This window comes from Pseudophryne corroboree, chromosome 12 (genome assembly GCF_028390025.1).
Source record: "Pseudophryne corroboree isolate aPseCor3 chromosome 12, aPseCor3.hap2, whole genome shotgun sequence".
Lineage (NCBI taxonomy): Eukaryota > Metazoa > Chordata > Amphibia > Anura > Myobatrachidae > Pseudophryne > Pseudophryne corroboree.
The window spans coordinates 100,261,361-100,286,600 of NC_086455.1; the positions used below are offsets into that span (position 1 = coordinate 100,261,361).

At 47.7% G+C, this 25,240-nt stretch overlaps 1 protein-coding gene across 11 annotated transcripts in view; it reads left to right on the forward strand.

The window, feature by feature from the left end:
- BAHD1 (bromo adjacent homology domain containing 1) overlaps positions 1-25,240 on the forward strand; it is a 534,426-nt gene that overhangs the window by 490,781 nt on the left and 18,405 nt on the right. For all 11 annotated transcript variants that reach the window (XM_063947814.1, XM_063947817.1, XM_063947815.1 and 8 more), the window contains one exon: positions 20,938-21,029. In XM_063947814.1, the coding sequence (XP_063803884.1) occupies positions 20,938-21,029 (92 nt within the window). The remainder of the gene's footprint in view (positions 1-20,937; positions 21,030-25,240) is intronic.

The window sequence follows — 25,240 nt, forward strand, 5'->3', positions numbered from 1 at the left end:
CTCACCTCATCGAGGGTCAGAGGTTCGGGATTCAGAATTGGATTCTGCTAACCACAGACGCAAGCCTCAGAGGTTGGGGAGCAGTCACCCAGGGGGTGCAGTTTCAAGGAAGATGGTTTAAGTCGGGAAGTCTTTCTTCCAATAAACATCCTGGAACTCTGCTGTCTACAACGACCTTCTGCAGGCCTCATCCCTACTTCGGAATCCGGCCATTCCGGTAGTAGACAACTGGGAAGCAGACTCGGCAGACACAACCTACACCCGGGGGAGTGGGGCCTTCACCCGGAGGTGTTCCAGTGGTTGACACGTCAGTGGGGATATCCACAGATCGACATGATGGCCTCTCGACTCAACAAGAAGCTCAAGCTGTATTGGGCCAGGTCGAGAGACCCACAAGCAGTGGCGGTAGACGCTCTGACAACTCCGTGGGTCTTCCAGCTGGTGTACGTGTTTCCTCCACTTCCTCTGATCCAAAGACTTCTAAAGAGAATAAAAAGGGAAAAGGTTCAAGCAATACTCATTGCTCCGGACTGGCCGCGAAGGGCCTGGTACGCAGATCTTCTCGAGATGCTGATCAAAGATCCGTGGCCTCTACCTCTTCGCAAGGATCTTATGCAACAGGGCCCATACGTCTGTCAAGACTTACGGCGGCTACGTTTAACAGCATGGCAGTTAAACATACACAATAATGTGGGCGCTCCAAAAAGATATATTTGCAACCGCTGCTGGTTTTGTAAATACAAATTTTATTTATGTTATTCCCGGGTAATTACTATATAACCTAGATCTTATATATATCACAGTATAAAAACAATCATCAAATTAATAAAACATTTAAAAGACTAATGTCCAAGCGCTCAGAACTTGCTAACAATCCTGAAGATAACTGGTGGTTAGTGTGGTTAATATGCATATGCCGGCTGTTAGTGATCGTTAGTACTTATAACACAGTTTTGAGCTCAATAACGAATTAGTAGAAGCAGTTCATTGCTTTATAAAGCCTGTTATACTTCACCAAGTCCGGACTGGTCATATATGGATCCAGTGATATGTAGCATATACTGCAAACAGTTGCTGTCCACGTCTGTATTATATCCGTGGATGGATCTGGCTCACTCTTGTTGGCTAACGGACAGGCCACTCAGCGGTGGTTCCCCAAGGCTGGGGGCTTCTGCTTAGTTGGTAGTGGCCTGCACCTTCCTGTGCCACTTATTTGCCGAGAGGAGCGGTAAGGGCAGCAAGCCCTGAGCTGCAGGAGACGCTGTTTGGCCGCGATCAGCGGCTTCCGGGTTCGGAGCTTCCTGCTTCCGGTAGCGTTCCACCTGCGTTCCACAGTCAAAATTCAGTCACCTGACGCGTTTCTCCGCCTCTCAAAGGGGCAGTTTCATCAGAGGTATAAACAGCAGTTAAACAGCTGATTCTAGCTAAGAGAGGAATTCCTGACAAGGTCATCCCGACTTTGATCCAAGGTAGGAAGGGGGCAACGTCTAAACATTACCACCGTATATGGAAGTAGTATGTCTTTTGGTGTGAAAGCAGACAATATTCTGCGGTGGAATTTCATCTGGGACGTTTCATTTTTTTCTGCAGTCGGGAGTGGATGTGGGCCTACGTCTAGGCTCCATTAAAGTCTAGATATCGACCTTGTCTATTTTCTTTCATAAACAATTGGCTTCTTTCCCTGAGGTCCAGACGTTCCTGAAAGGTGTTTTGCACATCCAACCTCCCTTTGTGCCTCCCACTGCACCTTGGCAACCCAATTTGGTTCTGCACTGCCTCCAATCGAACTAGTATGAGCCGATACAGGAGGTGGACGTAAAGTACCTTACGTGGAAGACCGTCACACTGCTGGCCTTGGCTTCAACAAGACGTGTGTCGGAGCTGGGGGCATTGTCTTACAAGTACCCCTACTTAATTTTCCATGAGGACAGAGCTGAACTCCGGACTCATCAGCAATTTCTTCCTAAGGTGGTCTCCGCATTTCACATCAACCAACCTATTGCGGTTCCGGTTGTTACGGACACCTCTGCTACTTCAAAGCCTTTGGATGTTGTGAGGGCTTTGAAGGTGTATGTAAAGAGGACAGCTCGTCACAGGAAATCAGGCTTGCTGTTCGTTCTTTATGATCCCAATAAAATTTGGGTGTCCTGCTTCAAAGCAGTCAATTGCACGCTGGATCAGGCTCACTATCCAGCTTGCCGGTTCCAAAATCTGTACAGGCCCACTCTACTAGGTCGGTGGGTTCTTCTTGGGCCCGGGGGGCGGGGTCTCGGCTTTACAGCTCTGCCGAGCAGCTACTTGGTCAGGTTTGAACACGTTTGCAAAGTTTTACAAGTTCGATGCTTTGGCCTCTAAGGACCTTCAGTTTGATCAATCAGTTCTGCAAGAACCGTCGCACTCTCCCACACGGTTTGGGAGCTTTGGTACTTCCCCATGATACTAAATGGATTCCCAGTATCCCCTGGGACGTAAGAGAAAATAGGATTTTAATTACCTACCAGTTAATTCTTTTGTCGTAGTCCGTAGGGGATACTGGGCGCCCGCCTGTGCTTCGTTCTTCCTGCTCTGTTACTTGGTTCAGTAATGTTGTTTGGTTCAGCTGTTGCTGTTCCTGGTTTCAAGTTTGGTTAGCATGGCTTTCCTATTGTTTTGTGTGTGCTGGTTCGTAATCTCACAACTTTCCTTATCTATCCTCCTCTCAATGTATGTCCGTCTCCTCGGGCACAGTTACCTAGACTGAATCTGGTAGGAGGGGCATAGAGGGAGGAACTAGTGCACACTATCAACGTGCCCAAGGCTCCTAGTGGACCCGTCTATACCCCATGGCACTAAATGGATTCCCAGTATCCCCTACGGACTACGAGGAAAGGATTTACTGGTAGGTAATAACAATCCTATTTTCTGTTTTAACCCTGAAAATTGCACCCTATTGCACTTGTGATTTTTAGCTAAAAATCACTAGTTTCACATGTGCAATTTGATGCGATTTTTAGAACGCCTGAAAAATTGCATCCTACTACATCTAGCCCCAGGTGTCTGTTCATTCCGCTAGGGCGGTTGCGACCTCCTGGGCAGCACAACAAGGTGCTTTGGCAGAATAGGTCTGTTGTGCAGCCTCCCGGTGATCCGTCCACAAGCTTGCTTGTTTTCATGTCTTCGCCTCCACTTTGGGTGTACAGTTCTCTAGTTAGACAGTCTGAGGGTTCCCTTCCCTGGGGGCGGCTGTTGAATGTCCCATGGTCCAGTGTCCCACCAGCCTTGCTGCAGAGAAAATACATTTTTAATCACTTACCGTTTTAATCCTTTTTTTCAGGCTGTGGGACACTGTTCCTTCCCTTATGCTCAGCCGTGCAAGGATTTGGTTCTTGACAGTCTTTTCCCTACTGGCTCGTTTATAGGGGGTCATTCCGAGTTGATCGCTTGCAGCCGTTGTTCGCAGTGCAGCGATCAGGCTAAAAAGCGGCACTTCTGCGTATGGGACGCAATGCGCACGCGTGACGTACTTTCACAACAAACGATGCAGTTTCACACAAGGTCTAGCAACGCTTTTCAGTCGCACTGCTGGCTGCTGAGTGATTGACAGGAAAGGTGCTTTTCTGGGAGGTAACTGACCGTTTTCAGGGAGTGTGCTGAAAAACGCAGACGTGTCAGATACAAACGCAGGCGTGCCTGGGAATACGCGGGCGTGGCTGGCCGAACGCAGGGCGTGTTTGTGACGGCAACAGGAACTAAATAGTCTGAAGTGATCGCAAGCTAGGAGTAGGTCTGGAGCTACTCAGGAACTGCTCGAAAATATTTTGGTGCCGTTCTGCGATCCTCTGGTTCGCACTTCTGCTAAACTGAGATACACTCCCAAAGGGTGGCGGCTTAGCGTTTGCACGGCTGCTAAAAGCAGCTAGCGAGCGAACAACTTGGAATGAGGGCCATTGTTCTGACCGTTTCACTGCTATTTGTTTCTGGCCTTTTTTTTTTGTTATATAAGAAGTACTGGAATTCTGGGTTTGTGGAACGGGGGGGCTTACTTTTAAAGCTACAGTTTAAGTGCCAGTCCCAGCCGGAACCTGCAATCCCAATTCAATGGTAAGTGACCAAAAATCCTGTTATTGTATGAAAGCCCATTAAAATTGCCTGACTCTATAGCTCAGTTACAGCTGCAAATGCAATTGTAAAAAATGTTAATAGGAAAGTTATTGTTAAAAAATTGTAGCTATAAAGGCATATAAAACCAGTGTACATATTAGCCTACAAGTCTGAAGTTATCTTCGCACCAAAAGCATCAATTAATATACCAACTTTCATTAAAATCTGAAATGGTCCATTTGAACCCCTGTGTTGATTTGGTGTGGAATAACCCACCAAGCAAGGTCTCTTCAAATTCTTGAAAACAACAATACTTTCATACCTAGCTGGATGTATTATAGCATTTTTAAATTAAGTAGAATGGTTAAATATTGTACGGATGTGTCCTCGTACATCTTTACTGCTATGCACCAAACAGCTCCTCTTGGCACATTAGTTCCCTTAGACTCTGCTAGCGGTGGGCAACTTTTTTGCCGAAAAAATGCATTAGACGCAACGTGATGCGACTAGGATGCACCAGCAGACTGTGCTGATTAATTTGCTAAGCAACAATTGTATATCTGTTCCTGACCGAGTCTCTGAATCTGCATACAAACTGCTGCAATGCAGCGGCCATGGCTTTGTTCCATACCAAGTTTTGTAGTGCTTCATATGTATACACAGTCAGATATACACACAGATATAAAAGTGTTGCATATCAAATTAATCAGTACAGCATCCTAGGCACATCGCTTTACGCCCAAGATGCATTTTTGTCAAACCAGTGTTCATCTCACTCGCAACAGGCATCTACTGCTGCTTGGTGTATTGAGGCTAGATGTATGAGGACATATATGTATCTAGGGGAAAAAAAATCCAAACTATTTAATATAGTTGTCCTAAAGTTTTAAATGGGTTGTACCACTTTCTTTTCCAAAATTTATTTATTTTTTTAAAAGCTATTGATATGGGATGTGGTTAATTTACCTACAATCAAAATACAGATGGTAAAAATTCCGACAACTATTGACTGACAGTCAAAATACGGACATTTAAAATACAGACAAGGTCAAAATACTGACATTTAAAATGTCGACTGGTCAAAAAGTCGACATGGTTTTTTCATGGAAGCAGACTTGTTCATACTTTACCATTCCAATGGACCTGGAGGGGGAATATAATAGTATGCCGAGCGCAGCGAGGCACCGTGTCCGAAGCATGGCAAGTGCAGCGGTACACTTATACGGTGTCGCTGTCGATATACAAACCACAAATAAATGAAGAATGTGTGTCGACTTTTTGACTTGTCGGGATTTTGACCATCTGTCAATTGTTGTAGGGATTTTGATTGTAGGTATTTCATACTAAACGCGTTTATATACTGTTGCTCAAACGTTTCTCAGTGCTATTACAGACAATATTTAGCCATTCACATCTGTTCCTGCCAGTAGAGCTAACAATTTATATTCCCTACCACATGTACACACGCACATATACTATGATATTTTTTTTTTTGTCAGAATCCAGTTACCCTACCAGAGCAAATCCAGGCAAGCATGGGGAAAGCATAAAATCTCCACACAGTAGGGGTCTTGGTGGGAAGTGAATGCAAGACCTCAGTGCTGTGTGGAAGTAAAACGATTCATTGCACCAACCATGCTGCCCACTATTATGTTTACTATAAATCAAATATTTTGTAATAAAATCAGTATTGTAACTTGTTGTCCAGGGATTTACTGTTTAACTTGTGGAATCTACTCTGAAGCCCCTTTAGAAATGTTGCCATAGTTAATTTTACGTGTTTTTTCCCCTCTATATGTGAAATAGACAAAGCTGTCAGTCATCTACTTTGAAGAAGTTAACCACTTAACCGACGATTTTTCCCCACAAAACCGCTCAGATATTGTCAGGATTACTCGGATTTACTTCAATCTCCTTATTGGATCTCGCATGTCACAAGTTTTGATTAGCCAATAAGAAAAATCCGGAAAATCAGATTTTGCGATAATTCTGGCGTTAAGAACCGAGTAAAACCGAACCCACTCATCTCTATTTTATAAACGTTTTTAGAATTTATTCTTATTAAAATATATTTTCTGCTGCGGGGTACACTGGGCTTCACAAGGATTCACATTGGGGTGTAGAGTAGGATCTTGATACGAGGCACCAACAGGCTCAAAGCTTTCGTCTGTTCACAAGAGGCACAGCGCCGCCTCCTCTATAACCCCGCCTCCATGCACAGGGAGCTCAGTTTGTAAGTTGGTGCCATGCAGTATGCAGGCACTTAACAGGGGGCTGCCTTAGGCAGCGCTTCAGAGCTTCATTTTAGAAGAAACAGAAGAATTCTTGTACAGAAACTACAGGGCTGCTGCATGAAAAGTCTCATAGACTTCCCTGTGTGCAGCTCAGTCACCCCCAGCGGCGCTGTATACTCCCGCGCCCTGGTTGCCGGGTCACTGCAGCGGAGGCGCCGACTTCTTCTAAACGTGAATCACACACATGCTGCCGTCTCCTGGATCGCGGGGCCGCAGACAAGGGGGAGGTAAGGGGCTCCTGTGCCCGCTATTTACCGCAATCCAGCGCGCGCTGGTGTGGACACTGAATACTGGGCAGCCGCTCCACTAGCCACCAGGGTCGACTCATGGGCACATGTCAGGGGGAAATTTTATATAAACCTCCACTTTTACACTGCCCGCAAGCACCCGTTGGGGATGCCAGCATGGGGAGCAGGTCAGATCTGAGGCCCCAGCCCCAGGGCGCCATTTCAGCAATGTTCCCGCCCTGGAGCTGCTTCTCTCTCCCTCACTCCCGGTCAGCAGCCATTACAGACGGAGCCTTGCTGTTCCTGGGACTGCTAGGGCAAATCCTCCTCTGTGGAACCGCCTGATTGCCAGTGCTGTGCTTCCTACAAGACACTTAAGTATTCTACCTGTCACTGGGACAGTGTTAGTTAAGAAATAGTGCATACATTCTGGGTTGTGTGGTACAAACACCCTGTGATATACATCCATTGATTACTGTGCATTGTTATATCTATTGTTATCACATATAGCCATACTGAGTATTACTTTGTATTGCTAGTCCAGTGCAGTTTATGGTACATAATTTCTGCATGGTACGCTTGTGACTATATACGTGTGCGTGCATGTAGCTGCTGCGTGGTTGCCTTATTGCTGGGTATTTCACTCAGTGGGCTATTCCTATATTGCTATACCTGAGGGGTCCAAGTGTTTCAGGTTTTTCTTTATGTTTAATATAGGATCGTATCACAAGATATACTGACAGAGTATTTTTACTTGTGATTTACAGTCAGCTACATTTTCCACATTATTAAACACGCTTGTGACTAAATTGACGCCCCCTGTGGGACCACCTGTGCCACTGCAGCAGTTTATGGTCCCTGCTGTAAACTCGCCATGGGCGGATCAGCTTTCCACTCGGTTACAGCATTTGAACCGATAAGTGTCACTCTCACCCGCCTAAGACTAAGTCGTCTTCTAAGCGGGCCATTACCTCCTCCCAATCCACTGGTATTCCAGACACGTCCTCTGACGAGTACGGTGCATAGACTGACCCCACAGACACTGATACAGATGTTTCTGATGGGGAAGGGAAGTCATTGGTGGATGTCCCAGATATGATTGAGGCAATCAGACTCATTCTTCAGGTGGCTGATGAGCCTGAGACTGTCTCCAAGAAACCGGATAGGTTTAAACGTAAGAAGGTGGTTAAACAAGTTTTACCCCATTCTGATCACCTGGTTGATATACGTCAGGAATCCTGGCAAAATCCTGGGACAAAATTTACATAGAATAAGAGACTGTTGGATCGCTATCCTCTCTCTGCGGAGGTATGTAAAAATTGGGAAACCCCTCCGCCTGTAGATTCTCATGTGGCGCGTATGGTTGTTTCCTCTGCTCTGCCTGTAACTACCGTCACCTCTCTGAAGGAATGGACGGATCGACGTGTGGAGGGCTGTTTAAAAGCGATTTATACCCTAACGGGGGCTGTGCATAGGCCAACAATTGCAGCAACTTGGGCTGCTGAAGCTGTTGAGGCGTGGGCTCAGGAACTTAAGGCGGAACTTCCTTCTAATGCATCTGAGCATGCTCGACAATGTCTCTCATATATTGCCATGGCTTCTCTGTACCTTGAGGAGGCGGCCTCCGATGCCGGGGTGCTTGCGGCCAAGGCTCCTACTACGTCCGTCTTGGCCAGACGTATCCTCTGGTTGAGATCCTGGTCGGATACGGATTCCAAGAAAACCCTGGAGGTGCTTCCTTTCAAGGGAGACATTCTCTATGGAGAAGACCTCAATAAGATTGTGGCTGATCTGGCTACTGCTAAAACAGCTTGCCTACCTAGTACGGCTCCTTCAACACAGATGGCTAAAAGTACTTTCCTTCAGCTCTTTCGTCTTCCAGGAAAAGCTAGAGGTCAGACGTACTCAAAACAAGCTCATGCTTCCAGACCTGCCAACCGAAGCGTGCCTGGGCCGCTTGTCAGCCATCTTCCAAAACGGAAAGCCTGCCGCATGACTGGGCGGGCCTCCCTCTGGGGGATCCCAAGGTGGGGGACCGACTTCTGGGTTTTGCCCAGGAATGGTTGAAGACCACTTCAGATTCCTGGGCGAGGGAAGTCGTCGCTCGAGGTTACGCCATACCCTTCAAGACTCGTCCCCCGCAGCGGTTTTGCCTGACGGATGTGCCTCTGGATCCGGCAAAAGCAAACACGTTGCAGTAAGTGGTGCATTACCTCCTGACCACAGGAGTGGTAGTACAGGTGCCTCTGGCTCAGAGAGGCAAGAGGCACGCTGTTTCTAGTCCCGAAACCGAACGGGTCCTCACGGCACATTCTCAATCTGAAGTCCTTGAACAGTCTCCAAGTTTCGTATGGAAACTCTGCGCTCTATTGTTCTGGCCATGGAGCCTGGGGACTATAAGGTCTACCTGGACATACAGGATGCCTATTCCTATTGCGGTATCTCATCAACATTAACTGCGGTTTGCAGTGGGCAACCTTCATTACCAATTTCGGGCGTTACCCTTTGGTTTGACAACGGCTCCCCGAGTTTTCACCAAAGTAATGGCGGTTATGACGGCTACACTCCACCGTCAAGGGCCAGGATCCTACCGTACTTGGACGATTTGTTGATCCTGGCAAATTCCCCAGAACTTCTCCTGTGTCGTCTCAATCTGACGGTCCAGTCCATGACAGCCCACGGGTGGCTGATCAACTGGAAGAAATCCTCCCTGGTTCCTGCTAGGAACATGTTACACCTGGGAGCGTTATTGGACACTCACAACCAACGGTTGTCCCTGTCTCAGGAGAAGGTTCTGAAGCTTCAGGACAGGATTCGTTGTTTCCTATCTCGTCCGCAAGTGTCGATACATTCGGCAATGCAAGTGCTGGGTCTCATGGTTTCGGCTTTCGACATTGTGGAGTATGCTCAGTTCCACTCTCGCCCTCTGCAGAAGTTGATTCTGACCAAGTGGGACGGCCTGCCTCACTGGATAAGATCTCACATGATCTCATTGTCTCCGGAGGTCCGCCTGTCACTGAGCTGGTGGCTGCAGGACCAACAACTGAGCAGGGGCCATCCCTTCTGGATATCAGACTGGGTCCTTCTGACAACAGATGCCAGTCTGAGAGGTTGGGGCGCGGTGTTAGAACAACACTCTCTTCAGGGTCAGTGGACCAAGGAGGAGTCTCTACTCCCGATAAACATTCTGGAACTGCGGGCACTGTTCAATGCGTTGACAATGGCCCAGCATCTCATACAGAACAGACCTGTTCAAGTACAATCGGACAACGCCACCATGGTGACATACTTCAATCATCAAGGCGGCACTTGAAGCCGCATGGCAATGAGGGAAGTATCATGGATCCTTCAGTGGGCAGAACGCCATCTGCCGGCCATATCCGCAGTGTTCATTCCGGGCGTCCTGAACTGGGAAGCGGACTATCTCAGTCATCAGGATGTACACGCAGGAGAGTGGAGCCTCCATCTGGAGGTGTTTCAACTTCTCGTGGACACGTGGGGCCTTCCAGATGTGGATCTGATGGCGTCTCGAAACAATCACAAGGTTCCGGTCTTCGGAGCAAGGACAAGGGATCCTCAAGCTGCGTTCGTGGACGCTCTGGCAAGTCCATGGAACTTTCAGCTACCGTATTTGTTCCCTCCAGTGTCACTCCTGCCCAGAGTAATACGGAAGTTCAAGCAAGAAGGAGGAAACCTGCTTCTGGTCGCTCCAGCGTGGCCCAGACGGCACTGGCTCTCCGATCTACTGGGTCTCTCGTGGGATTGTCCCCTTCTACTTCCACAACGACCAGACCTCCTCATTCAGGGCTCTTGTGTTTACCAGGATCTGGCTTTGACGGCATAGCCCTTGAGGCTTCCGTCCTGAGGGCCAAGGATTTTTCTGAGGCGGTCGTTCAAACCATGTTGAAGGCCCGTAAGCCGGCTTCTTCTCGGATCTACCATAGGGTCTGGAATGCTTACTTTACTTGGTGTGCGTCTCACATTCATGACGTTTTCAAGTTTAGTACGGCCAAATTATTGGCCTTTCTGCAACAGGGCCTAGACTTAGGCTTGCGTCTAGCCTCCCTCAAGGTTCACATCTCTGCCTTGTCGGTTTGGTTTCAGAGAAAGATTGCCACCCTACCTGATGTCCATACATTCTGTCTGGGTGTGTTGAGGATTCAGCCTCCTTATGTGCCACCTGTGGCCCCTTGGGACTTGTCGTGGTTTTGGAGGCCTTGCAAGTGTCTCCGTTTGAGCCTCTTGCCTTTGCTGACCTTAAGTGGCTTTCCCTTAAGGTCCTATTCTTGCTGGCGATTGCTTCAGCTAGAAGTGTCTCAGACTTGGGTGCCTTAATACTTTAAGTCTCCCTATTTGATTTTTCACCGTGACCGGGCGGTTCTTAGAACTCGGACACAGGTTATTTACCTCAGGTGGTGTCTTCTTTCCACCTTAACCAGGAGATTGTGGTTCCGGCCTTTAATTCTCCAGAGTTGTCTCCCAAAGAACGGTCTTTGGATGTGGTACGGGCTCTCCGTATCTATAGTATGTGAAGAGAACTTCCTCCATTAGGAAATCTGATTCTCTTTTTATGTTTGGTTTTCACAAACGTGGCTGGCCTGCTTCCAAGCAGACTCTGTCAGATGGATTAGAATGGTCTTTGCACATGCTTATGTACAGGCTGGTCGTCCAGCTCCTGTTACCATTAAGGCCCATTCTACTCGGTCGGTTGGACCTTCTTGGGCGGACCACGTTTATAAGGTTCTATGCCTTCGATACCGCTGCTTCCTTTGGATGCTGGGTTCTTGTGCCTGCTACAGTGTGTCCCCTCCCGTAAGGAACTGCTTTGGGACATCCCCGATGTGGAGCCCAGTGTACCCCGCAGCAGAAAACGACATTTATAGTAAGAACTTACCATTGTTAAATCTTTCTGCGAGGTACACTTGGCTCCACAAGGCGCCTACCCTGTTGCACTTAGCTTCTTTGGGTTGGTATTGGTATGGCCACTTACACCCTCTCCTGTGGTGAGTGTGTGGTGCACTTGGCTACGAGTGGTTGTCGTCTCTGGTACCTGCTACTGCATTGGACTGGTTAACGAAACTGAGCTCCCTGTGCATGGAGGCGGGGTTATAGAGGAGGCGGCGCTGTGCATCTTGGGAACAGTCAAACGCTTTGAGCCTGTTGGTGCCTCGGATCAAGATCCTACTCTACACCCCGATGTGAATCCTTTTGGAGTCCAGTGTACCTCGAAGAAAGAGATTTAACAACGGTAAGTTCTTACCATAAATCTAATTTTCTGCTGTGGTGTACACTGGGCTCCACAGGGATTGACATTGGGTGTAGAGTAGGATCTTGATCAGAGGCACAAACAGGCTCAAAGCTTTGACCTTCTTCTCAGAATGCATAGCACAGCCTCCTCTATAACCCCGCCTCCGTGCACAGGAGCTCAGTACAACAGGGTGGCTGCTCCAGGAGCCCTGAGAAGAAGCTTTTAGATGAAAAATGAAGACTTCAAGGGCTGCAGCAGAGGCACTGTCTGTGTTGGATGTCAGTCAGACATCACCTGCCCCAGTGGCGCTGTATACTCCCGCGCCCTGGTTGCCGGGTACTTACAGCGGAGGCTCCGGTTTTCTTCCAGTTAATCACACACGACCGCTGTTCTCCTGGATCGCGTGGCCGCACTCAGGGAGGAGGTAAGTGGGTCCCCCCGGCGGGACCCGCTGTATATCACAATCCCGCTTGGCTGTTGGGAGGCGGGCCGCGCGCTGGCATGGCCACTGTGGCAGTACAGGGACCCCACTAGACCACCAGGGCAAGGGCACAGGTCGGTTTTCTCTCATAAAACGTTTATATAAGCCCACAGTATCCGGTGGTGAAGTCCAGCAGAGGGATAAGACTTTGACCTGTAGCCCCTCCCCCCGCCCCAGGGTGCCATTTACAGTAAATGTTCCCACCCTGGAGCTGCATATCTCTTTCTCCCTCACTCCCTGTCAGCGTTTGGGCGCCATTAGGACAAGCTGAGCTGATCCTGGGTCTGTTTCCTCCTCTGTAAAGCCGCCTGCATGTCAGCGCTGTGCATTTTACAGGACACTTAAGTATTCTACATGTCTGCTGACAATGTTAGTTAAGAGAGTGCATTTAGTCAGGGTTATATAGTACAAGTACCCTGTGATATACATTCAGTCTTTACTGTGCATTGTTATTTTGATTGAGTGTATAGCTATACTTAGTATTACTCTGTACTGCTAGTCCAGTGCAGTTTTAGTCTTAATTTCTGCATTGTACAATGTGACTATGTGTGTGTGCATATAGCTGCTGTGTGACCTCCATTTCGTGTATCTCACTCAGATTGCTATCCCAATATTCTATAACCTGAGGGGGCTAAGCGTGTCAGGTTTATCATTTAATATAGGTATTTCACAGGATATACTCAGTGTGTATTTTTCTCTGTGATTTTTCGTCACCATATACCTCTTGAATTCCCTGTTTGTGCTGATACACTGCACAGGGGGTTCTTGTCAGGTATTGTGCTGCTGATATTGTACTATGTTGCCTTGCATTGAGCTTTCGGATACCTCAGCTACAAAGGGCAATAATGCTGGGGCTGATCCCACATTGCGTGGTGGTGACGCTGCAGACACATTTGAGGAAAACATAGCAGCTGAGGGTTCATGTTCTGGGGGATCTTTACCCCCCAGTGGGATTGTAGCAACGGGGGTTCAAAATGACCCACCTTTGGCTACCTTCTCCACGTTATTGAATACGCTAGTAACTAGACGAACGCCCCCTATAGGACCTCCTATGCCGGTACAACCGCTTATGGGCCCTCATTCCGAGTTGTTCGCTCGCAAGCTGCTTTTAGCAGCATTGCACACGCTAAGTCGCCGCCTACTGGGAGTGAATCTTAGCTTATCAAAATTGCGAACGAAAGGTTCTCAAAATTGCGAATAGAAATTTCTTTGCAGTTTCTGAGTAGCTCGAGACTTACTCTTCCAGTGCGATCAGTTCAGTGCTTGTCGTTCCTGGTTTGACGTCACAAACACTCCCAGCGTTCGGCCAGACACTCCCCCGTTTCTTCAGACACTCCCGCGTTTTTCCCAGAAACGGCAGCGTTTTTTCACACACACCCATAAAACGGCCAGTTTCCGCCCAGAAACACCCACTTCCTGTCAATCACATTGCGAACACCAGAACGAAGAAAAAACCTTGTAATGCCGTGAGTAAAATACCTAACTGCATAGCAAATTTACTTGGCGCAGTCGCACTGCGGACGTTGCGCATGCGCATTAGCGACTAATCGCTCCGTTGCGAAAAAAAATAACGAGCTAACAACTCGGAATGACCCCCACGGTCCCCGCGGTTAACTCTCCTTGGGCAGATCAACTGTCCGCTCAGTTCTAGTCCCGAAACCGAATGGGTCCTCCCGGCCCATTCTCAACCTCAAGTCCTTGAACAAATTTGTGAGGGTCTCCAAATTTCGTATGGAAACTCTTCAGTCTATTGTTCTGGCATAGGTACCTGGGGATTATATGGTCTCCCTGGACATACAGGATGCTTACCTGCATATTCCCATTCAGTGTCACATCAGCAATACCTGAGGTTTGCGGTTGGCAACCTCCATTACCAATTTCGGGCTTTACCTTATGGTTTAACCACGGCTCTGCAAGTTATCACCAAGGTCATGGCGATATTGATGGCTGTACTCCGCCGTCAAGGGGTCAGGATCCTACCGTAGCTTGACGACTTGTTGATCCTGGCAAATTCCCCAGTAATTCTCCTACGCCATCTGGATCTGACTATCCAGTTTCTGCAAGCCCACGGGTGGCTCATCAACTGGAAGAAATCTTCCCTGGTCCCTGCTCAGAGCATGGCGCACCTGGGGGCGTTGTTGGACACTCACAAACAGCGGTTCTTGTCTCAGGAGAAAGTCCTGAAGCTTTAGGACAGGATTCGATGCTCCCTATCTCGTCCGCAAGTGTCGATACATTCGGCAATGCAAGTGCTAGGTCTCATGGTGTCGGCTTTCGACATGGTGGAGTATGCTCAATTCCATTCCTGTCCTCTGCAGAAGCTAATTCTTGCCAAGTTGGACGGCCTGCCTCACCGGATCAGGTCTCAAATGATCTCCTTGTCTCCAAAGGTCCGTCTGTCACTGAGCTGGTGGCTTCAGGACCAATGATTGAGCAGGGGTCGTCCCTTCTGGATCTCCAACTGGGTCCTTCTGACGACAGATGCCAGTCTGAGAGGTTGGGGCGCAGTGTTGGAGCAACACTCCCTTCAGGGTTGGCAGACAACGCCACCACGGCATACATCAATCATCAAGGCGGCATTCAAAGCCGCATGGCAATGAAGGAGGTATCACAGATTTTTCAGTGGGCGGAACGCTATCTGCCAGCCATATCAGCAGTGTTCATTCCGGGGGTCCTAAACTGGGAAGCAGACTTTCTCAGTCGTCAGGACGTACACGCCAGAGAGTGGAGCCTACATCCAGAAGTGTTTCAACTCCTCGTGGACAGGTGGGGCCTTCCAGATGTGGACCTGATGGCGTCTCGACACAATCACTATGTTCCGGTCTTCGGCGCAAGGACATGGGATCCTCAAGCAGCGTTCGTGGACGCATTGGCAATTCCATGGAACTTTCACCTGCCATACGTACTTCCTCCGGTGTCACTTCTGCCCAGAGTAATAAGGAAGTTCAAGCAAGAAGGAGGACTCCTACATCTGATCGTTTTCCCGTGGCCCAGACGGCATTGGTTCTCAAACCATCAGGGTCTCTCGATAGAGCATCCTCTTCTACTTCCACAGCGCCTAGATCTCCTCGTTCAGGGCCCCTGTGTATATCGGGATTTAGCCCAGTTGGCTTTGACGGCATGGCTCTTGAAGCTTCCGTCTTGAGAGCCAGAGGATTTTATGAGGCGGTCATTCAAACCATGTTGAGGGCCCGGAAACCGGCTTCTGCTCGGATTTACCATAGGGTCTGGAATTCTTACTTTGCTTGGTGCTCATCTAACAATCATGACGCTTACAAGTTTAGTACGGCCAAACTTTTGACCTTTCTACAACAGGGCCTGGACTTGGGCCTTCGTCTGACCTCCATCAAGGTTCATATTTCTGCCTTGTCGGTTTGGTTCCAGAGAAAAATTGCGACTTTACCTGATGTATATACGTTCACTCGGGGTGTGTTGCGGATTCAACCTCCCTATATCCCGCCTGTGGCCCCTTGGGACTTGTCGGTTGTTTTGGAGGCGTTGCAAGGGTTTCCGTTTGAGCTTCTTGAATCTGCAGACCTTAAGTGGCTTTCTCTTAAGGTATGGTTTCTGCTGGCTCTTGCCTCTGCTAGAAGGGTGTCAGATTTGGGTGCCTTGTCTTGTAGGTCACCATTATGGTGGCCGATCCTGGGTTTTAGGGCCAAAAATGGCCGGGATTGAGGGATCAGCGCTGAGCGTCCACAGGACGCTCAGATGCGGCTCGGCTTCCTTGTTCCGGCTCCCCAGCGCAGCGTGAGAGGTCACGCTGCGCCGTCAGTCGCTGCAGGGAGCCGCCAGCAGCGATCAGATGATGTTTCCCACCCGCCCGCCTAGTCACCATGGGGGTCATTCCGAGTTGATTGTAGCTGTGCTAAACTTAGCACAGCTACAATCATGTTCCCTGACATGCGGGGGGTCGCCCAGCACAGGGCTAGTCCACCCCGCATGTCAGTGCCAGCCCCCCCACACAAATACAAACGCACAGCAGCGATGCCTTTGTATTTGAGGAGGTACTCCCGGCCAGCGCAGCTCCTGCGGCTGGCCGGGAGTTAATTGTCGCTGGCAGCAGCGGCTGCGTGAGGTGTCATGTAGCCGCTGCGGCCCACCCCCCCAACAGTCCGGCCACGCCTGCGTTGGCCAGACCGCTCCCCCTAAATGGCAGCCCCCTCCCGCCCAGCGACGAAAGCTGCCATGCGCCGGCGCACTGCGGCACCGGCGCATGCGCAGTTCCGACCTGATCGCTGCGCTGCGACAAACTGCATCGAGCGATCGGGTCGGAATGACCCCCTTTGTTCTGTTTGGTTTTCACAAACGTGGCTGGTCCGCTCACAAGCAGACTCTGGCCAGATGGATTAGAATGGTGATTGCACATGCTTATGTACAGGCTAGCTTTCCAGCTCCTGCTACCATCAAGGCCCATTCTACTCGGTCTGTTGGACCTTCTTGGGCGGCCCGCCGTGGTGCAACCCTTGAACAATTGTACAAGCGGCTACATGGTCCTCAGTGAACACGTTCATAAGGTTCTATGCCTTCGATACTTCCGCCTCCCAGGATGCTTCCTTTGGACGCCGGGTTCTTGTGCCCGCTATAGTGCGTCCCCTCCCATAAGGAACTGCTTTAGGACATCCCCAGTGTCATTCCCTGTGGAGCCCAGTGTATCCCGCAGCAGAAAACAAGATTTATGGTAAGAACTTACCGTTGTTAACTCTCTTTCTGCGAGGTACACTAGGCTCCTCAGGGCGCCCACCCTGACGCACTTAGCTTCTTTGGGTTGGTAAGGCATAAGCCGCTGACACCTTCTCCTGTTGTGAGTAGTGTATGTGGCTACTAACAGTTGTCTCTCTTGCCTGCTACTGCATTGGACTGGTTAACAAACACTGAGCTCCTGTGCACGGAGGCAGGGTTATAGAGGAGGCGGCAGCGCTATGCATTCTGGGAAGAAGGTCAAAGCTTTGAGCCTGTTGGTGCCTCGGATCAAGATCCTACTCTACACCCAATGTCATTCCCTGTGGAACCCAGTGTACCTCGCAGAAAGAGATTTAACAACGGTAAATTCTTACCATAAATCTCATTATAAAAAATATCCAGGGGGTGCACCCCCCACCCCCGCTTCCGTAGTCCCTAATTATAAGATAAACTCCTAATCCCCATTGGCAATAGATCCGCTCCACTGGTCTCACATTCGAATAATAGTACCCCTGTAGTATTAAAAAGAGAAACATGCTTTAGACCCCCCCCCCCCCCCCCCAGTATCCTGCATGGTATTTTTTCATTACAACTTTACCCCACCCGCCCCCATGTGCGTATACACCCTCCCCCTCTTCCCCATATAGAGCAGAGTGTGAGCAGGAGGACTAATGATTAGTCCCCCCCAGCTGCGGCTGATCTCAGTACACACTAAAATGTGAAGGAAGAGAAACGCCTCCCCGCACTGTCTCTGTGGAGCATACGCTCCAGAATGCTGGCCGCACTGCATTCTGGGGTGCGATGTCTGCATCATGACTGCATCACTGCCGGGTCCGGGGAAAACTGAAGGACAGAGCATAATGGTGGTTGCAGTCGCCGGGGGACAGATGGGCGCATATGATGCAAACAAGCCAGGTAACGGACTCCTGGCTTTGGTCACATAACATGCGACCATGCCATGCAAGTGGTTTAAACTTTCAGGACAGTAGACTACATGCATCAGTTAAACTAGCAGTAGTGGTGCCAGCTCCTGATTTCTTATACTTCACAGCATGTGCAGAGCTGCTAATGTAGGTAAGACGTATATCTGGCATAAATGGGGGGAATTGAAATGTTTGAAAAGTCAGTTGGGTGTCTGCTTTTTCCCATCTGATAGACAGGAAAAAACAGACACCCAACCGACTTTTCAAACATTTCAGTTCCTCCCAATGAACGCTAATCAGGGCTTGACAGAATTTTCTAAAATCTAGGAGCCAGAACGAAAGTGTAGGAGACAGACCTTTGGTACTGAAAGGTTGTTTGGTTGTGAATGACATTTCAGCCATGGTCAGTAGAGACGCATGCTATTGTAGTATGGATGTCTAAGATTAAATATTTGATGACCTTGTGATAGCTTGTCAGTGCCTGCCTTGACAACATGATTAAGGAACAATGGGGCAGATGTATTAAGCCTGGAGAAGGGATAAAAAAGTGATAAGTGCAAGGTGATAAAGCACCAGCCAGTCGGCTCCTACCTGTCATTTTTCAAATCCTTAATGATTGGCTGATGCATTATCACCTTGCGCTTATCACTGGTTTATCACTTCTTTATCCCTTCTCCAGGTTAATACATCTGCCCCAATCTTACACAAACCTCAAATTATGCATACAAACGTTTAAACTGATTTTTCCACAGAACAATGTATTGCAAAAAGACCATAATAGATCCATCCCATCTATCCTGATTAACTAGGAACAGTCCCAATTTGAGGTCCCCGTTCCACCAACCCATCTGCAAACATGTCTGTCCCGCAGTGGAGCAGTCATAAGGTATAGCCCACTCACTACTGCTCTTATAGCAGTCTGGCACACGGATCATTGAATAGATGTTTTTAGGAGATGAGGCTAAAGTCAGGTACACACTAAAATGATATCTGCCCGATATGTCATTTCAGCTGAAACGTAACGACATATTGGGCATATCGTTCTGCCCGATATGCAGCTGCCCACACCCAACCAGGCGATGTTGCGTGCGACGCGGTGTCTTCTAATGAAGAATGGAACAGTGATCCTTCTGTCCTATATTAGACCATACTGATGTGTACCCAGGATCACGGAGTGTGTACCCTGCTTAATGGGCAGCAGCGCTGTGGGCTCATGACCGCATTCCCATTTTGATAATCACTCTCCCTGTCACAATTTATGGATCTACTAGGCCTATAACTAAATAATGAGTAGGTAAACCACTCCTGCTCAGTATACTGTACGCGAACAATGCATATGGGTAAAGGTACATTAATAAGTGTGATCCCAACTGTAAGTTGGCAAATTACTTATAAATAAATTACAATTCAGTTGTGTTTAGTTTGATAGCACTTCACACTTACAATTGTAAGTTCTTACAGAAAAAGCTCTCTAGCTTGGATAGTAGCACGTTAAGCAGTCTAGATAGTGGTTAACTGGCCAAAATCCTAATAATTATTGCTGCACATATGTACGGCCCTCAATGCTCTTCTTCCATGCTATACACCATTGAAAAGGCTAGCGTGGACTATTGAGTTGCTGGGGAGGAACAGAGGGCTGTTAGCATATTCATCACACTTGTAATTATTATTATTATTATCATTATCATTATTACTCTTTATTTATATGGAGCCACAAGGGTTCTGCAGCGCCTAACAAAGTACATAAACATATGAGCACAACAAGAAAACAGCGACTTACATTACAACCTTTAGGCTGAACCAAGCGCTGTTTGTAATGTGCCTTGATGCTGGATTGTGTGAATGCCAGCCGCACTGCATTCTGCGTTTTGTTTTGTTTTTGTGATTTTTTTTTTCTATACTATTAATTTTTTATTAGTTTTCTTTGCTCTCTTTGTATGCTTTTATTGAGTTCTTATTATTGAATTCAATTATATTTGTAATTTTATTTAATATTTTCATGTTTATTTTTATTTGCATTTTCATTTATTTATTTTAACTTTTATTCTCGTTATTATTTAACACACAATCCAGCATCAAGGCACATTACACTCAGCGTTTGGTTTAGCCTAAAGGCTGCAACTTGCTTATGACCACTTAACTTCACTACCAAGCTGCTCTCACACCTAACTAGCGCAGCAAACAATGGGGCAGATGTATTAAGCCTGGAGAAGTGATAAAGCAGTCAAAAGTAAAAGGTGATAACGCACCAGCCAATCAGCTCCAATATGTAAATTGACAGTTAGGAGATGATTGGCTGGTGCGTTATCACCTTGCACTTTATCACTGCTTTATCACTTCTCCAGGCTTAATACATCTGCCCCTATATCTTTTTTTGACTTACAGTTAGGAAAATGCAAGACAAGTACATAGTATATAAACATTTTTGCATCAGTGGACATGACACTGAAATAAGCATCAAGATATCAGAAACCGAGGGTTAGGTGCCATTGTATGGAGTAGAAGATAATCTAAGTAAGAGAAGGAAAAGCACAAGCAGAGAGCGCCCTGCTTACATTCTAAATGGGAGGTAATCTATCCCTCCTTTGTATAACCTGGGGCAGGATGATGCAGCAAGGGAATTCCTACAAGAGGCTGTGCTTCACAAAAGAGGACTTGAACGTGACACAGATGACCGGTCATTTGTAAAGTTCTCTTCCAAGGAAAATGGCAAAATCATTGCTGTATGTTACACATCCTCCACAATGAAACACAAAGCTTTCTAGATGTTATAATAACTTATTTTTTCTCACATTTTATGTCTGTATTCTTTCCTCTGTAAATCTCTGTATTATGCCTGTAGAGATAATAGAAGCTGCATACATATATACGATAGTTGCGGTATACATGCTTGCATTATATACATTGCTTTAGGCACAGATTCCCTTTATATATCCCAGTGCAGTTCTATATTCTTTTTTTTTTCTTCCTTTTAACCAAAACAGAATCTTTGTTTTCCCAGAATGAGATCTTTGCCTCCCGTCATCAAGATGAGAACAGTATTGCCTGCATTGAGGAAAAGTGCTATGTCCTGACATTTGCAGAGTACTGCAGGTAGGTGGCACTCTATAAACAGTAATATCTTCCATTTAAACCCACTGCTGGTAACTGCTATTTTTATCTGTATTAAACTAATTCTTCAAATAAGAGGTTATAAAAAAAAAAATGGGTCTTCATCCACCGTTTGTTGTTGACCTACTTGCATGCCCCTTAAATGTTTCTCAGACCCCTTACATGTCTCTTAAATGATCCTTATACAAAACATGATCTCAGAGTGGTCCTTATGCATTTTATGTAGCAGCAGAACCCCTATTTCTCATACGTCCTAGAGGATGCTGGGGTCCACTTCAGTATCATGAGGTATAGACGGTTCCGCAGGAGCCATGGGCACTTTAAGACTTTTTCAGAGTGTGAACTGGCTCCTCCCTCTATGCCCCTCCTCCAGACCTCAGTTTAGAAAATGTGCCCAGGCAGACTGGTCGCACTCTAGTGGAGCTCTACTGAGTTTCACTAAAAAAGACTTTGTTAGGTTTTTTTATTTTCAGGGAGGCTGCTGGCAACAGTCTCCCTGCTTCGTGGGACTTAGGGGGAAGAAGTAGGAACCAACTTCCTGAATAGTTTCATGGCTCTGCTTCTTGCTGACAGGACACCATTAGCTCCTGAAGGGTACTGAACACTAGCTGCGGCTATACGCTCACTCCCACAGCACGCCGTCACCCCCCTAACAGAGACAGAAGTCAGAAGACAGGTGAGTGTGCAGAAGAGAGGATCTTCAGCCATCGTGACGGCTAAAAGGTACCGTGCAGCGGGCGGGAACGCTGCGCGACCATGCTACCCATTACACAGGCACAGCAGGGCGTGGGTGGGGGGGTGCGGGGGCGGGGTGCCCTGGGCAGCATGAAACCTACTCAAAACTGGCTAAAAGGGGACATAAGATGCTGAGGCACAGTCCTAGCCCCCGCCAGTATAAACAATAGTGTGGAAAATTCTGAGGAGAAATGCGCCATTACGGGGGCGGGGCTTCCTCCTCAGTCAGCCAGCACACTGCTCAGCGCCAATTTCTCCAAGGCAGGCTGCAGGGGAAGAAACGCTGGTCCTCCTCCACTTCTGAAACAAGTATCAGGGTGACAAAAAGGGGGGGGGGGGGGGGGCAGAGTGTATTGGTGCTCAATTCATAACAATTTGGCAGTGTAATAAGCGCTAAATGTCTCTGTAGACATTTTACATGCACAGGGATTTTAGTCACTGGCTCTGAGTTGTGAACTGGCAAGCCCTTCTGTGTCCTTCTGACAGATTTTACTGTGGGTCTGTCCCCTATAAGCCCCGGAGTGTCTGTGGTGTGTTTGTAAACGTGTGTGGCATGTCTGAGGCAGGGAGCTCTTCCCCTGAGGGAGCCATTTTAGGGACACAGAGTTGTAATGTGGTGGCGCTGCCGGCACACCATGATCCTGAATGGGTGAAAGAATTATGTGATAGTGTGAATCATATAAGTAAGAGATTGGATAAGTCTGAGTCTCATGCAGAAACCTGGAGAAAATCCGTGGAAGATGTGATTTTTAGTGGTTCTGTTTTTTCATCCACAGGGGATCCCTCTTGGTCACATAAAAGGTAATTTGCACAAATAGTACATACTGATACCGACACGGACTCTGATTCCTATGTCGACACTAGTGATTCCAGGGAAATAGATCCAAAATTGGCAAAAAAACATTCAATACATGATTGTAGCTATAAAGGAGGTATTAGAAGTTACGGAGCCCCCTCCTTTACCTCAGGAGAAGGCTTACTTTTGTAAAGAAAAGAAACTTAAGGCAACTTTTCCTCCGTCTCATGAACTGAACAGTTTATTTGAGGGAATCTTAGCAAACCCTGAAAAGAAATTTCAGATTCCTAAAAGAATTCAGGTAGTGTACCCTTTCCCTGCAGAGGACAGGAAAAGGTGGGAGTCACCCGCTGTTTTAGACAGTGCCCTGTCACGGTTAACAAAAAAGGTGATTCTCCCTTCGCCTGGGACGGCTTCACTAAAAGAGGCGGCTGACCGCAAGTTAGAGAATACGTTGAAATCTATTCATGTGGCCAATGGGACATTACGAAGACCTACCATTGCCTGTGCGTGGGTGAGTAATGCTATTGAAAAGTGGTCAGAGAACTTGTCATCGGAAATTGACACATTAGATAGAGACGAGATACTCCTAACTTTAGGTCATATCAAAGACGCTGCTGCGTATATGCTAGAAGCCATGAAGGATATTGGTCTTTTGGGATCAGAAGCCGCTACAATGGCAATCTCAGCACGGAGGGCGTTGTGGATTCGCCAATGGAATGCTGACGCATATTCCAAAAGGAATATGGAGGCTCTCCCGTACAAAGGTGAGGCCTTGTTTGGAGATGGGCTGGATGCTTAGTTTCTGCGGCTACCGAAGGTAAGTCAACATTCTTGCCTTATGCTCCTGCACCGGCGAAAAAGACACATCACTCTCAGATGCAGTCCTTTCGGCCCAATAGATACAAAAAGGGTAAAGGTTCCCCTTTCTTTACGGGTAGAGGAAGGGGAAAAGGAGAAAAGCCCACAGTGTCTCCGGGATCACAGGAGCACAAATCAACCTCTGCTTCTGCCAAACCTGCAGCATGACGCTGGGGCTCCTTTGCGAGAGTCCGCTCAGGTGGGGGCACGTCTGAAACTTTTCATTCACTTCTGGGTTCAATCTGGCCTAGACCCGTGGTTCGTACAAATAGTGTTCCAAGGGTACAAACTGGAGTTTCAAGACATTCCTTCATGCCGATTTTTCAAATCGGCCTTACTAGCTTCTGTCCCGGACAGGGAAGTGGTAGCAGCAGCAATACAAAAATTGTGTCAGGATCAAGTCATTGTCCTGGTTCCCTTGTTACAACAAGGAGAAGGGTTTGATTCAAGCATATTTGTAGTTCCGAAGCTGGGCGGCTCGGTCAGACCAATTCTAAACCTGAAAAATCTGAATCTCTACCTACAAAGGTTCAAGTTCAAGATGGAATCTCTGAGGGCAGTGATTTCCAGTCTGGAGGAGGGGGAATTCATGGTGTCAGTGGACATAAAAGATGCCTACTTACATGTTCCCATTTATCCTCCGCATCAAGCTTATCTGAGATTTGCAATACAGGATTGCCATTACCAGTTTCAGGCGTTGCCGTTCGGACTCTCCCCGGCACCAAGAGTATTCACCAAGGTGATGGCGGAGATGATGGTCCTCCTTCGACAGCAAGGAGTCAATATAATTGATCTCCTGATAAAAGCGAGGTCCAGGGAAAAGTTGGTGCAGAACGTTGCACTCACCCTGACAACACTCCAACATCACGGTTGGATCATAAATTTTCCAAAGTCACAATTGAAACCGACAACAAGATTGTCCTTCCTCGGGATGATACTGAACACAGAACTACAGAGGGTATTTCTTCCAGTAGAGAAGGCTCTGTAAATCCAGAGAATGGTCAAACAAATTCTGAAACCAACAAATGTCAATTCATCAGTGTATTCGGTTGTTGGGAAAGCTGGTAGCGGCCTACGAGGCCATACAGTTTGGCCGATTCCATGCCAGAGTATTCTATTGGACAAGTGGTCCGGATCCCATCTACACATGCATCAAAGGATAATCCTGTCATCCAAAGCCAGAATTTCGCTCCTGTGGTGTCTACACAGTTCTCACCTCCTAGAGGGACGCAGGTTTGGGATTCAAGACTGGATCCTGTGACCCCGGATGCAAGTCTCCGAGGCTGGGGAGCAGTCACACAGGGGGAGAGCTTCCAAGGAAGATAGTCAAGTCAAGAAACTTGTCTTCACATAAACGTTCTGGAGTTGAGAGCCATTTATAACGGCCTTCTACAAGCGGTACATCTTCTTCAAGATCAACCCGTACAGATCCAGTCGGACAGTGTAACAGCAGTCACGTACATAAATCGTCAGGGCGGAACGAAAAGCAGAGCAGCAATGGCAGAGGTGATAAAGATCCTCCGCTGGGCAGAAAGACATGCAAGAGCTCTGTCGGCAATTTTCATTCCAGGAGTGGACAACTGGGAAGCAGACTTCCTCAGCAGACACGATCTCCATCCAGGAGAATGAGGCCTCCACTAAGAAGTCTTCGTAGAGGTGACAGGTCTTTGGGGAGTTCCTCAAGTAGACATGATGGCATCTCGTCTCAACAAGAAGCTTCAGAGATATTGTTCTAGGTTGAGAGACCCTCAAGCAATAGCAGTGGATGCACTAGTGACCCAGTGGGTGTTCAGGTCTGTAT